General features: G+C 44.3%; 1 protein-coding gene across 4 annotated transcripts; it reads left to right on the top strand.

Annotated features, from left to right (window-relative positions):
- Positions 1 to 226: 226 nt before the first annotated feature.
- On the top strand, positions 227 to 12800 carry ANKRD39 (ankyrin repeat domain 39). 4 transcript variants are annotated; one of them, XM_007429738.3, is made up of 5 exons: positions 227 to 268; positions 2992 to 3244; positions 4244 to 4347; positions 7420 to 7623; positions 9012 to 12800. In XM_007429738.3, exons 2-5 carry the CDS (start codon positions 3142 to 3144, stop codon positions 9159 to 9161), a joined length of 561 nt encoding a protein of 186 aa, XP_007429800.1. In that variant the 5' UTR covers positions 227 to 268; positions 2992 to 3141; the 3' UTR covers positions 9162 to 12800. The 4 variants fall into 4 exon arrangements, with proteins under 4 accessions (XP_007429800.1, XP_025023396.1, XP_088008093.1 ...); XM_025167628.2 differs by lacking the exon at positions 227 to 268 and adding an exon at positions 277 to 523; XM_088151967.1 differs by lacking the exon at positions 227 to 268 and adding an exon at positions 2673 to 2916 and having other exon boundaries at positions 3043 to 3244.
- The last annotated feature ends 1040 nt before the right edge of the window (positions 12801 to 13840 follow it).

The raw sequence follows: 13840 nt of genomic DNA, 5'->3' as shown, positions 1-13840 counted from the left end.
ATTGAGAGACAGTGTCCCCAGCTTTATTTTTAACATGCTAGTTGCAATTTCATCAGTTTGTGAATTAACCCATTTTCTGGGAGGAGACGAGACTCATCATCACCATCCCTGAGTTCTCGGCTCCCCCTAGTGGATATCCGCCGCCACTGCGGGCGAGGCAACATGCGCTCTGCCCCCGGAGCTTTCTCATTGGTTGTCTGTTCTCGCCCCCTCGACCTGGATTGGACGAAGCTCATGTCCGTATCTGGCAGGAGGCAAGATGGCGGCTGTAAGAGGGGCGGGGGAGGTTGTTTGTCTGAGGGTTGCCCTGTTTTCACGTGTCTTTAGCTGAAGGAGGGGGGAGCGTTGTAGCCCCCCCTCAAGAGCGATTAGGGGTAGAGCAGCAGGGGCTTAGGATCCTGGAAAGTGGGCTTGTGTTGTTGCTCCCATAGGGTGGGACTGCCACCCCCATCCTCCACAGCCAGCATGGACCAAGGAGGGGAGTTGGAGCCCGACCTGTCTGCAGAGCTCAGCATGGAGGAAGGTAGAAGGCAGAGCCTCTCGTGACCGAGCGTGGCTTTTGGTGGTGCCATTTATTTTAGTATGGAAATGCTTTTTTGCATCCCAGGATTTTTTTTACTTCCCTTAGGGTTTCCTTGTGGTCTCCCATCCAAGTCACAAACCTGTCTTGGCTCTGCGTAGCTCCTGAGCCAGCTAAGGATGCTCAAGGGCTGCTTGAGCTTAATCTGCTGCCCATTCTGCAGGAGAAATGGGTATCGTGGGTGTAATATTTATATATATGTGTGTGTGTTATACACACACACACACACACACACACACACACACACACACACACACATATATATATATATATATATATATATGTTTTTTATTTTATATTATATTATATTAAAATGCATGTAATATTATGTTCCAGAACTGCGAAGAAGGGTTGCCCTCCATTTTGCTGGCTACTTTTGAGGTGTCTTCCCTCCCCTGAAAAATTTGGGTATCCTTCTCTATAGACCTTCAAAGGTTGTGGGCACATTGACTGTTTAATGCAGCGGGGGGGGGATTGTGGGATACTTTACATACATGTTAACTAAATGGAAGTTGAACTAAAGTTAAATTAAATCCACCAATATAGAGTTTTTCTCCTCTCCCCACAACAGTGATTAGACTAAGCTAAAATGGAATCCAGGTGGTTTCTGGGCCAGTGTGTTGTGAGAATCTCATTGTGATATTACTGTGTGGCTATCCTGTTAAGCTGTTTGTTTCAGGATAGCCTGTTACGTGAGCAGCAGTTGGTTTAATGTGTCATGTGAACCTAGCCATGGCTTAGTCTTTGCTTTAGTGACACGAACGGCATGCCTTTTTCCTAATTACCTGAGTGACTGCTTCCAAAAAGTGTGTTATTCCAGAAGCCAGCCTCAAACCTTGTGCATACTGCATTGTGGCTTGTTCATTTTTCACTTGAGGTGTTGCATAAACTCAGCTAAATATGGTTTGTAGGCCATGGTTTTTTGGCCTAGTGTAATGTGTGAACTGTCCCAGTTGTAGTCTGTTTCATGAACCACCGTTAAGCAAATGATGGCTTTGTGAACCTGGTCAGAACCTGGATATGTAGAAGATGCATATAGCTTGTTGTGGCTCAGTGTGTTGTACAAACTAACTAGTATGGTTTGTAAACCATAGTTTAAGGTTTACCATGCTGCCTGAGCCCCACCAATTGTAGTGTGTTTGATAAATCATGTTGTAACATGTTGTATGAATGCAGTCAGAGCTTGCCTCTCCCTCCCAGTTCCTTAAACCTAGGTTAACAGTTGCACAACTGCTGGATTCTTGACTTGCTTAATCCAGTACCCTGCAACTGAACCACAAATTCTTATTAGTTAGTTATCCTGCCTTTTCTCTGAGAGCTCCAGAATATACCGTGAGGGTCATTTCAAAAGCGGGGGCTTAGAAATAGTGACTGGTCCCATTTTTATTTGTTCAACCTTTCTGACAGTTTGGCTTTTGCAGCCATAAGTTATAGCTATTAGAGCTGTGGCTTTGATAAGACACGCCTTTGTTGCCAGCGTTGTGTCTTTGTGCTTTACTATTTTGTCTAGATTTTCCCTAGTCTTTCTTCCAAGTAACAGGCATCTCTTTGTTTCATGGCGACATTATGTTGCAGTAATTACCCTCAGTCCTTGGCTCTGATTTACTCTGCACCAGTTTATGTGTCTCTGATTTAAGCATCAGGCCACGCTGGTATTTGCTGTAAAAAGTTGGAGCTGAACTTCACCTTGATGGCTCTAAAAGGTGTTAAAAGTTCCTTTTTATGGAAGATGACTGCAGAATACGAAGTAGCAGATACCGTGGTGACTTTAATGGCTACTGCATTGAGATGCGTGTGGACGATACGCATTAAGGGTGTTAACTTTTAGGAGCCTTGGAAGGGTGCTAGTAATTTACATTTCCTACTTTAATAAGGCATCCATTCCTAAAAGACTGAGCAGAGGAGCTATAATTAAACGGAGGCAGGAGGTCTGGTATGAGTCTGCTGATAGGTAGCCAAATCAGTTCCTTTTTTCTCCTTAACAGCTGAAAATGTGCCACATGGTTTGGCAAAACAAACTTAGTCCATTCTCTGAAGTCTCAAGAAGCTTTAAATTGGGGCCTTCAATGTAATAAATAAATAATTCTTGAGCATCTCATCAGCGACCCCAATTAAAGCTTATTTTAAGGCTTTAACAATGGTGCTGTTATTTCTTCCTTGCAGAAGGCAAAAATCATGTGTCAGTGGGAAACTGCCAAATGTGGTTGGCATTTGTGATTGAGTGGGATAGCAGGGAGCATGCATGCACGTGCGCACACACACAGAGAATTTGGATGATCATGTTGACCTCCCCAGGTTTAGAGAAGGTTTAGAGAAGATGCAGCAGTTCTTAACAGGTTGGGCATTGTTATGGTTGGCCATCACATGCTAAGAAGTAATGCTTTTCTTGCATAATTATGTTTTTGTTTCAGGCCGTAGTGAATATAAAACCTTTCTTCTGGAAACTGCCATGCTTTTTCTAGACAACGTGCTGGAGAAGGGTTGATCCATGCATCATAGCCACGTCTTCCCCTGAATAGAATTTCCAACTAAAGAATTCTCTGGGAAGACAAAGAGCGGCAATGACCTGGTCACCGGGACACCACAAGGATGGGATCTGTTCCTGCCACTCCACTGCAGCGCAGGGTGTTCACCAGACTCTGGATGAAATGGATTTTGAGAGAGGTATGGAAACTCTGGGGAAAGATGCAGTCATGAGCTTGCAGGGGCTCAAGGCAAGGACAGGATGACTAGCTTTAACGACATGGCTCTCTTCCCAGTGCCGTGCTGCTGGGGATGAGAACAATCATGCAAGCTAATAGTTGTCATGATTCCTTGTGGCAGTGAGTTCTAAAGTTAGGGCTTTTTTTTTCAAAATACAAAGCACCAGACTTTTGTCTCTTCAACTCACTTTTTGTGGTACTCTCCAGGGTGCACGGGAAGCAAAGGTAGCTGTGTTAGTCTACAAGAAAAAAAACAACAGCATTTAGAGCATGGTTTCTAAAGTTTATACCAATAGATACTGCAAATTGGTTAGGGAATGAAGAAGTGGGAAGTAAAAAAATCACATTTATCTATATTGCTTTTAGAGATGTTTTTCTCTTCTTTTTCCCTTTCCTTTCTTCTTTTAATATTTATGAACAATATAGTGAAGATTTTACTAAGCTCAAAAATTCATATTTCTTTTTTTCCTTTTTAATATTGTGAAAACAACTCAATGTACTTGGTATTTTTTGTTAACATATGGAGCATCAGTTGTACAGTCATGGTAACTATCTGTCCAGAGACATTATGTTTTTTTGAAAATACAGTATATCTCTGTTTTAAAAAAGAAAATAAAAAAAACAGAGTCCATTGCTGGACAGTATGTTTTTTTAGAGCCAGTCAAGATACTGCCAAATAGTAAGGGGGTTTTCCATTTCTCCAGGACCCTTCATCACACTGGTTATTAAGCAATATAAGGAAAGGAGAGGAAAGCACATGAAGTTGTGGAGTTTGGATTTAAGCACAATCTGAAAAGGGAGTGGCTGAGAATTTGGGGAGTTGCAGTTCCAGCATAGGGAGGGTTTCTGATTGACTGATTAAAGCCTGTAGCCAGTTTTAAGATGGTGTTCTCTATTCTGAATCCTAGCAAAAGGGTTTACCAAAACCTAAAATATTAAAAAAAAAAAATTGTTTGCATAGGGATCTGGAATGCTGCACTGAATGGAGACCTGGAGGGGGTCAAGAGGCACATCCTGAGCCATGGGAAGCCCAGTGAGCCAGACCCTTTTGGATACACAGCTTTGGTAAGTGCATTCAAGAGCAGGTAGATGGCTAAAGCAAGACAATTAAGAGCCCCCCCCCAAAGGTTTCAGAGTAAGGTAGCTCTTCTGTGGAACGTGGACTGCAAATGGGGTTGCTAATTTAGAGTCAGTTCAGAATAACTTTTTAAGGGAAGTTCTGCAGCTTTGAGAATGGAAACAGGGTTACCCTCAATCTTGAACAGAGTTCACTGGAAATTGCTAAAATATTTCAAGAAACTTGATAGCCTCTTGGAGGACTGTTGAGTTAAATTGTGTTACTGGCATTAACATGAGGGAACCCACTGGGAAAATATGTGGTTGTGTCTTCTGCCACTGGGGAATCTGAAGCTTTGGGACAGTGAAAAGATCCTTGATTGGTTCTTTTTGCAGGATGCAAGGTAAAATGCTAATTCAACATTTAAAGCTTTCCTTGTGGTATTCTTGTTGCAAGTAAGATGAGACCTTCTCACAATACTTAACTGAACTTTCTGGTGCCCCATTAAGGAACCATCTACTTCCCCACACACAGCCTCTCTTGAGGGAAGATTCTCTAAAACTCCCGTTGAAAAAAATGCCTTTACTCTTGTGGTCGGGGACAAGTGGAGTATATTAAAAACTATGTTCTGTATTGACCTTTCTGTAGAACAATTAGACCAAAAATGCCAGGCCATAACATTGGCAGATTTGCAGCCTCTGAAACAGATCGCATTAACCTTTTATTAGCAAATGCATTTCTTTATATTAGCAGCAAGTGCTAACTTTATTGTCTGTTAAAATTAGAAAATAGTTAATTTTACTAGATGCCAGGTAGGTTGTGGCTCTAGGCTTAAACTTGTTACTTGTTTTACAGCTGTAATTTTAGGCATTCTTAGAATGTTTCTAATGTTTGCATTTGTTACTGTATTTTAAATTGTTGGTGTCTGAGTGTGTTATGACCTGTGGTTACAACAATAAAAATTCTTATTTACTAGGGGACAGCTAATTACCTGACTGATTTATTAGGTACAGAACTAATGATGTAGAAAAAGTGCTTTAGACGTTGTATGGAAACCTGAAAATGACTTAGTTCTTTAAAGCAGCTATAGCATCTTTTGGGCTTGCATGGATGCACAGGAAAAGATGTGGCTGTTTTAATTAACAGGAGTGAGGTGTTCATGTGATGCACATCCTCCAAATGTCTCCAAAGCATTCGCAGCTTCTCTGCCCATCAAGCGCTTAACCTCACATATAACATTCTGATAAGTGTAGCAGTAACAGCCCTGTAAAACAAATTGCATTGTATCAGTACAGTGAAAGCAGGAGTGGAATATTCCGCTTAAAATAACACCATGAAAAAGTCAATGAAATAATCCAGCCTTTATTGGCTGTCTAAAGGATGATAAAGCAAGGACCAGAGGAAACTTCACAATAAGAGTGTTGCTGTTAGAGAGTCACTGGCTTGCCTGGGCTCCAGCCTATTTTGTATAGATGATGGGACATACCCCAAACTCTTTAAGAAAAGAAGCAAATTATAAACAGCTTCCTAAGAGAAAAAGTAGATCTTCTGGCCTCTTTTGTATCTCTTAGTTGCATCTCTGAACTGTTCAGCTCTATGGAACTAGGATCTTGACTTGGAAACAAACTATGGAAGTTAATGAAATTGATCCAAGGACAGTGAGGCTTCTTGACTGACTGACTGAATTAGGTGCCATCAAGTTGGTGTTGACCGTTAGTGACCTCGTAGATAGATTTTCTCCATGATGATCTGTCTCTCACCTGGTCCTTCAGCTCTTCCAATGGAGCACCCATTGCCACTGTAACTGAGTCCATCCACCTTGCCACTGGTCGTCCTCTTCTTCTCTTTCCTTCCACCTTTTCCAGCATCGGAGCCTTCTCTAGAGGGATAGGTCTTTGCATAATGAGACCTCTTAGATTTTTTTTATAGCAGATTGTATTTGTTGTGTACACTACTCTGGGCTGCAGTGAGAAGAAGAGTGATAAAATAATAATAACAATGCTTGCTGTGTATTTTGCATTGGGTGTAGTTTCTGGTCAGTTTTCAAAAGTAGAATATGTTACAGCATTCAGAATGGGAGGCGATTAAGCCGTATCATGACTAGTCCAGAACATCCAGACTGGCCACCTAGTCCTTCCTAGGACATGCTACTACAGCCTGAACAAATGCAATCACTAGAATGTCTTAGTCTTGTCTGGACTAACTTCAGTTTGTTTATCGCTTTTAGTTCCTCAGGAGGTCCCATCAGCAGTTCCAGCCTTCCACATCCTCCTTGGCATCTCTTTTAACAAGGGAAAGAGAGAGACAGAGACAGACAGAAGACCCTGAAGTCCCTTTTCTTACGGTCTCTTATGGAAAGGAAGTTTCCGCACACAAATGTCCTCTGTCAGTTCCTGTTACACTGGTCCCATTCTCTACCTCTTTGAAAGACAAGCTGCATGCAGAAATCAGTTGTAGTGTTCAAGGATGACCTGGGGGCAGAACAGCAGCTTTGGTTGCGAAATCTGCTGTCCAGAATCAGGGATTTTTGAATGGGTTTTTCTTCCTTGCCTCTAGTTTCGCAGATCCCAGGGCAACCTGGATTTGTACTTGAGATCTAGGTTCCAGATTTGAGTTAGCAGAAGGCACAGTCGGGTGAGGTAAAGCCATGTTAGCTGCGTTTACATAACCTGCTAAGCCTGATTTTTTCCACCTGTGTGTCCTTGTTGGGGGATTCCTTGGCTGGGTCAACCCAGCCCAGTGTTGTCCAAACTTGGCCACTTTAAGATGAGTGGACTTCAACTCCCAGAATTCCCCAGCCAGCCAGGCTGGCTGGGGAATTCTGGGAGTTGAAGTCCACTCATCTTAAAGTGGCCAAGTTTGGACAACACTGACCCAGCTGATTTTATTAGTTTGTGGTTTGATTCGTTTATGACTCAGAGTACTGTGTGACTCCTGAAAACAGGTTCACTCAGCCATTAAGGTTCGAGTTACCTCGGGTGTATTGAATGAATTCCCATCTACATGTACACCACCCACCCAGATTAGATGCCACACAGACATAGTACTTTTTCAGAGCGTTGCCTTTTCTGTTTTTGCAGCACTATGCGAGTCGCAATGGGCATTATGACATCTGCCATTTCCTTCTGAGGAACGGAGCCTCCTGCGATGCCTGCACCCATGGCGGGGCTACCCCTCTGCATCGTGCAGCTTACTGTGGTCACACAGCAATAGCCAAGCTGCTGCTGGACCATGGAGCTGATCCAGCTGCCACGGATGATGATGGAAAGACCTGCCTGCACAAGGTTGTGTGTGTGTGTGTGTGTGTGTGCAGAATAGCCCCTGTGACTTCCCTTTACAAGACATCATGGTGCAGTGACACACCACTCCACTTTTTTCTAAGGCAAAGAGACTTGGGTGCCCAGCCTAAAGCTTTAGCTGCAAGGGTAGGTCATAGGCCATCTCCGAAATTGGGTTCTGCATGACTTGGAAGAATCCAAGTTTGCCCCAGGCATCTCCAGTAAATTCTATGGAAGCTTCTTCCTGAAGATGGTTTGGGGAAGCAACTGCCAACAATAAATAGAAGCATGAGAATCCCCAGTGTTCATGCAGACCTCCTTTTGGTGCCCACCCAACTTCTGAAAAGCTTTTTAGGAAACTCTCTTAATTTAAAAAAATTACATGTAGTAAATTATGTGCTGGTCTACCTTGAAGCAGCATCTCAGCATTTTTATTTCCAAGAATGCCTCTGGGGCCTGCCAAAAACATGGTAGGTGGCTGCTGTTCAAGTCCTACATTTGGAAAATGGCTTCATCTGTCCCCAAGTTCTCAAAAAGTCAAGGATAAGCTTAGGAAGAGGAGTAGGAAGCCTAGTGTGGGGCTGGAAGGGGTGGTGGGGAGCATCCACACCAGTTGGCTTTCTGCTAAATGGGTGTTTTGTGATTGGCCATGAATAGGCTAACTTGCCCCCACTAGCTGCCATTTTGCAAGAGTGCCCTCAACAAAATTCCAGATGGCTCACTAGTGCAAAATAATTGGAAACCCCTGAAACAGAAGAAGCTGTGAGCAGTGTTGTTGAAATTGGCTTTCCCAGATCCTGTCTCAGATTCAGATTTGCATAGCTTCTATGAGAAGGTTCACATTACTGTCTCAAAATTCCCAAATTGTCCTCTGGTACAAAAAATGTTTGGGGATCCCTGCAGTAGGGAGTATTGGATGAGCCAGTGATCTTGGCTCAGTATATTAGATTGTCCTCTCCCCCAATGGATAGGGAAGACAGGAAGCTCATGGTGTGAGTTTCACAAGATGAAGGTCCCAGATTCTGTTCCTGGCCTCCAGGTTATGCTGGAAAAACTGGTCAGGTTTAACCGTCTGGAAGTAGATTTACAAATAGTCTGAGATGGGTCAAGGCAGCTTCCTCTTTGAGCCTTGGGAAAGTGAGCTGGAGTCGTATTTGAACAGGTTTGAGATAAAATGAACTAAGTTTTAGGTACAAGCAACACTCAACCACCACCTAGTACCCAATATGTGGTTGAGTGTTGCTTGTAGAAATTAAGACATTCTTCCCTTGCTTCCTTCTTCCATCATCTTACCCCTCCACTGGACCTCCTCCATTGCTCAGTTGGTCAAGGGGACAGGCCATGGATTGGGTCTTCTCTTGCTCCACTGAGATGGTTTTTCTCTCTTCCTCCAGGCGGCAGAGAATGGGCATCAGGAACTCTGTGAGCTCATCTTGGAGCATCACTCTCAGCTGAGGCATACGCAGGACAACAACCAGAGACGACCTGGTGACTTGGTTCCTGCCAAGAATGAAGGCTTGCGGAGGAAACTCTTGGATCTGTGATTTGTTCATTGACAACTTGGCTGTTCCCTGAGCCAAATGTCCACGTTCCATCTTCTCTTCTGATACTCGAAAGAAGCAGCTGAACTGAATTCGGTTTCCAATTTCATCTGTGTAGTGCACTGTTTCTCAATTAGGTATGCTTCAGATGTGCGGGAACCACAGTATCCAAAATTCTCCAGCCGACATACTGTCCCAGTGCTTCTACAGAGCACTAGGGTGGGGAAGGAGGACATAAGGTATGATTGGTTTGAAGTTGGAGAATGTTTCAGCCTGGGCAAACTTTAGGGACCATAGGAAGCAAAACAGTTGTGAAGATAGGAGCCATCATGCTAGGATTGTGGTGAACTCTGAAAGATGTAGGGAATCTTCTGTTTCTTAGAAGCAGAAAAATCAGCTGCTTTGATTTAGAAAGATAACGTGTCCATCTTGGGCACCACAGAAATTGTCAAGGATCCCTGCCACTTCCTTGGGACCTACTTCCACTTCCCTCTTGCTGTTTTAGGTTTGCTGTTCAGCTCTGCTAAATATTACCCTAGTTGCTGCTGTTGCATTGTTTAGTTGCTGAATCAATTAACAACACCTAGACTGAGTAAAGATGATTCCCCAAATTAATTAGGAGATTTTTTTTTCCCCATGCAATCCTAGAGTTGGAAGGGGCCACTTGAGTTAAGTCAGTACAGGATTCCCAATTAAACTCTCCCTGACAGATGGCTGCCTAGCCTCTGCTTGATCACATCCCATGAAAGGGAAGCCCAGCACCTTTCTGATCCTTGGTTCTGCTGTCCAACTGCTCTTATGGTTCAGAAGTTCTCCCTGACAGTTAATTGGAGCTGTCTCCTTTCCATCAAATCTGTAAATCTTGAGTCCTGCAGTCTGGAATGAGAGAGAACGGATCTTGACTTTCTTCTAGCTGTCTGAAGAATGCTTTGATATTCCTTCTCTTCTCAAGGCCAGGCAGACTTGGTTTTCCACATACGCCTTATTTTCCAGTCCCTGATCATTGTGCTTCCTTCTGTTTCTCTGAATCTTAAGTGCTGCCCAGGATACAGACTTAATTGCAATATCATCACTTACCAGGGCCTTCTCTCCATGATTTTTTTAATGGCATTGCGCTCAGAGAGTGAAAAGATACGGCTTATGTGACTTTGTTTACGGGCCCTATTTCCCACCAATGATTCCCAAGCATTCTTCAAATGCTTGGTTATTAAGAGATGTGGCAGGGAAGGTGTTTTTTTTTTAGTTACTTTTAATCTATAAACTGGAAAAAGGAAAACGGTAGCCAAATGCAAAAAATTAAAATAAAACCCAAACGAAGATACCAAGAAAGAAAGATGAAAAAGACATGCTGAAATAGATGGATATAAAACGAACAAACTCTGGTTTTAAACAAGTAAACTTGGGTTGTGTTCCATCCTGTCGGCGTGAAAACCGAAATGTCTTTTAGGATACTTGCCCTTTAAAGACAAAGCATGCTTTTAAAATTTTCTCCACGTGCAAATTCCTGTAGATGCATTTGTTTTGTCATCCAAACAAAAGAGATTAATCATTTTTGAAGGGCTGACATTCTTAATTATACCATTCAATCAAAGCAAGAGGGAACAGGACATGTTTTGGTAACTCCCAAACTGATGCTAACAAAATACAACTTGCTCAGTTTTATATGGGTAGAGGGTCCTCCTGCATTCTTTTTCTAGGCTCTTCTGCAGCAGTGTCCTCAGCTGGGTTTCCTCGAGATGTGTTGGGCTTACAACTCTGAGAATATCCAGCCAACGTGGCTGTGGAATTCTAAGGTGCATAGCGCAAGTGCCAAATTGGGAAAGATCGGTGTGCGGTCTATCCAAATGGATGACGACCCTGGTGGACCACGCTAGCCTTTCACTGAAGAAGCTCTTGCTGGGGTAACCCTGGGCTGGCCAGGGATCCCCCGGATCAGGCTGGTGGAAGAGAACAGAGGGTTCCTCCCATGATCTGTCTGGGGAAGAGAGATCAAGTCAGCTATTAAAGAAGTGGGACCTCCTCCTCCCCCTAGGTCATCTTCTGGAGATGAGGAATAGTCTTGGCAGGCTAGATACCTTTGTTTATGGACTTCACTGATAGGTTGGTTCCTCAAGGAGGCAGAAGGAATCCTGGGGGGTTTAAATGAAGCAGTGGGGGGGTGCTTGCTCAAGAGAATCCCTCTGCCCACTTTTAAGTGGGCTAGATCTTTGGTGTTTGGTGGTTTTTTTCCCTACCTAGGTTTCAAAGATGGCCCGGTACTAAAGCATCTTTTTTGTTTAAAGACTGAACGAAGTGCTTCCTTGCTTCCTCTTCACAAAGAGAACAGTTGAAGCTCAACAGGCCCAAGCATCAATGTTGATGTGGGGAATGGCTGTTCATCAGTTGGGGGGGAGCAGCAGCGGAGGCTGATCTTTTCTCTTGCCAGAACTGCCTCAGGCAGTGGCTTTCTTTGTATGTCTCTCTGCATGGCAGGGAGTGGAAGAAAGTCTCCGTCCAAGTCAGCTTGGCCCCCGTGACTTCACAGATGGATCCGTGTAGAGTTTTGGCGATGAAATGGTCGTCGTTTGCCATTGGCTCGTTCCTGGGTGTTTTCCTTTCCTTTCCTTTCCTCCCTTCCCTTCCCTTTCCCAGTCCATCCTGTAGCCGTGCTGTTTCCTGGTGGTCTCTCATCCAAGGATTAGCCAGGTTCAGGCCTCCTTTTGTTTGTGAGATAAGCCAAAGTCAGAGAGGTGCCGTTTCTTCCCATAGTTGAGTCCAGGGGGGCACATTCCCAGGCTGTGCCGGTAGCATCCCAAAATACTGAACCGAGTGACCAGGAGATCCGGAAATGGGATGGCGCGGAAGGTCCAAGATACCCACTGCCTGGCTTTGCCTCCATTCATCAGTTCATGCTGCGCGGCTGCCAAGTGGAAAGCGAAGGAGGGTACGACGTTTGGCCACTGGCATCTCTCGCCTCAGAGAGCGACAGGTGAGAACCTACCTCCTTGTTAGGGCAGGTATGGCACTCCCGTCCCTGCAACGGGATACCTGTCACCAAGCAGGGGGTCCTTGGCAGAGCCTCTGTAGCTAAGGGCACTGGAAGACCAAGGCCGTATCCCTCCTCACGTCTAGGGTGCCTCTTGCTGGATCCCACATTTGGAAGAGGAGTACTTGGTTCAGCAGCCTCGCTTTCGAAATGGGATACCTGCTCTCCTTGAAAACTGAGCAAAGAGGCTTGTTTTGAGCGGGAAGGGAGGAGGAGGAGGAGGCCATAACATTGTTGGAAGATAGGATATCAGCTTTGGGAGGCTATTTCCATCTGCAGCTGTAATGTGAACTGGAGCACCCCAGTGACACACAGTCCTGGATTTGGCATTGCTGTAATCCTTCGAGCTTTCTCTCATCATGTGGGGACGCTGCCAGCAGCCAAGGAAGCCTTTCGAGTCAGTTAAGATGGGGGACAGACTTATCTGGAGGGGTCCTGGCTAGATTCCCATTCAACACACTAAATTTTAATCTGTAGTTTACAAACAGCTGCCTGACTACATAACCATGATAAGCCAGAAGGTTTGTTACAGAGTCACAAACCTCCAGAGGTCTTGCTACAATTTGGATTTATTTCGTGAGCTCACTGCAGGAATAAACTCTGGATGTTCTGCTTTAGGTGTCAATCCAACACGCTTTCTGTGCATTACTTCCCAACCCTCACAATGGCTTCCTAAGGGAGGTCAGCATTAAATGATGATGTTCACACAATGTTTACTAGGTGATTTGGAGGCCTAAGAGATGCCAAAGATTATTGCTTCCTTTGGTCAGAATTTTTTCAGCCAAGTGTGTTGTGCAAACCAGCTTGTTAACATCAGTTCATGGTTCAATCTATATACAAACCTAGAAAAGGGGGTTCATTCCGTTACCAGGTTAAGAGTGTATGAATGCAACCATTCAGTTCTTTAAACATGAAGCCCTGTATGGCTCAGATATCTGCGTTCAAGGGAAGTAATGTTTCACTTGGGGATGGTCTAGGTCGTGCCTTTCTACTTCGGCCGTTGGTGTCTGGCAGAAGCTTTGATGATGTCGTGGCACATCATGACGTTATTGTGCAACTGCTGCACCTCATGATGTGGTGATATCACTTGATCCCCATTGGGCGCCCAGGTGCTATCACCTAGAGCAGTGTTGTCCAAACTTGGCCACTTTAAGATGAGTGGACTTCAACTCCCAGAATTCCCCAGCCAGCCATGCTGGCTGGGGAATTCTGGGAGTTGAAGTCCACTCATCTTAAAGTGGCCAAGTTTGGACAACACTGGCCTAGAGGGAATTGTGATCAACGCTGTTAAAATTCCTCCCCAAGATGGGAGCCCTGAGATCGTATTCCATATGAAAATGACAATCTAATGCTTCCAACCACCTTTCCCAGTTCCCATTTCTGGCCGTGCTGGGCAGTCTGAGAATCGGGGTTCTTGGTCATCCTCTGTCCACTCAGCAGCATGGAAATTATTTGTCATTTTAAAAACGCTACCAGGTCTTTTGTGGAAGTTGCTTGCCTCGTTTCAAGTTTTTCTCGAAAATCGCAAGGTCGGGACTTGATTCTCGTTCTTGCCTTTGGAATGAAAACTCCCAGGTGACGCAAAACATTATTTTTCTGAGGTGGGTGACTCACCCATTGGTGCATTATTCTGCATTTGATGCTCCTACATTCTCCA

The sequence above is a fragment of the Python bivittatus genome, unplaced genomic scaffold, assembly GCF_059951505.1.
Source record: "Python bivittatus isolate LINGU-HERP-01145 unplaced genomic scaffold, Pbiv_v1 ctg000680_np1212, whole genome shotgun sequence".
Taxonomy (NCBI): domain Eukaryota; kingdom Metazoa; phylum Chordata; class Lepidosauria; order Squamata; family Pythonidae; genus Python; species Python bivittatus.
The sequence above is the reverse complement of the archived record's forward strand: the minus strand, read 5'-3'. Positions and strand labels throughout refer to the sequence as shown.

Excerpts from the sequence above, each read along its gene's own strand:
- ANKRD39 (XM_007429738.3), top strand. The coding sequence starts at position 3,142 with ATGACCTGGTCACCGGGACACCACAAGGATGGGATCTGTTCCTGCCAC. Across the intron at positions 3,245-4,243 it reads TGAAATGGATTTTGAGAGAG|GGATCTGGAATGCTGCACTG; the intron begins GTATGGAAACTC and ends TTGTTTGCATAG. Across the intron at positions 7,624-9,011 it reads GAAAGACCTGCCTGCACAAG|GCGGCAGAGAATGGGCATCA; the intron begins GTTGTGTGTGTG and ends CTCTTCCTCCAG.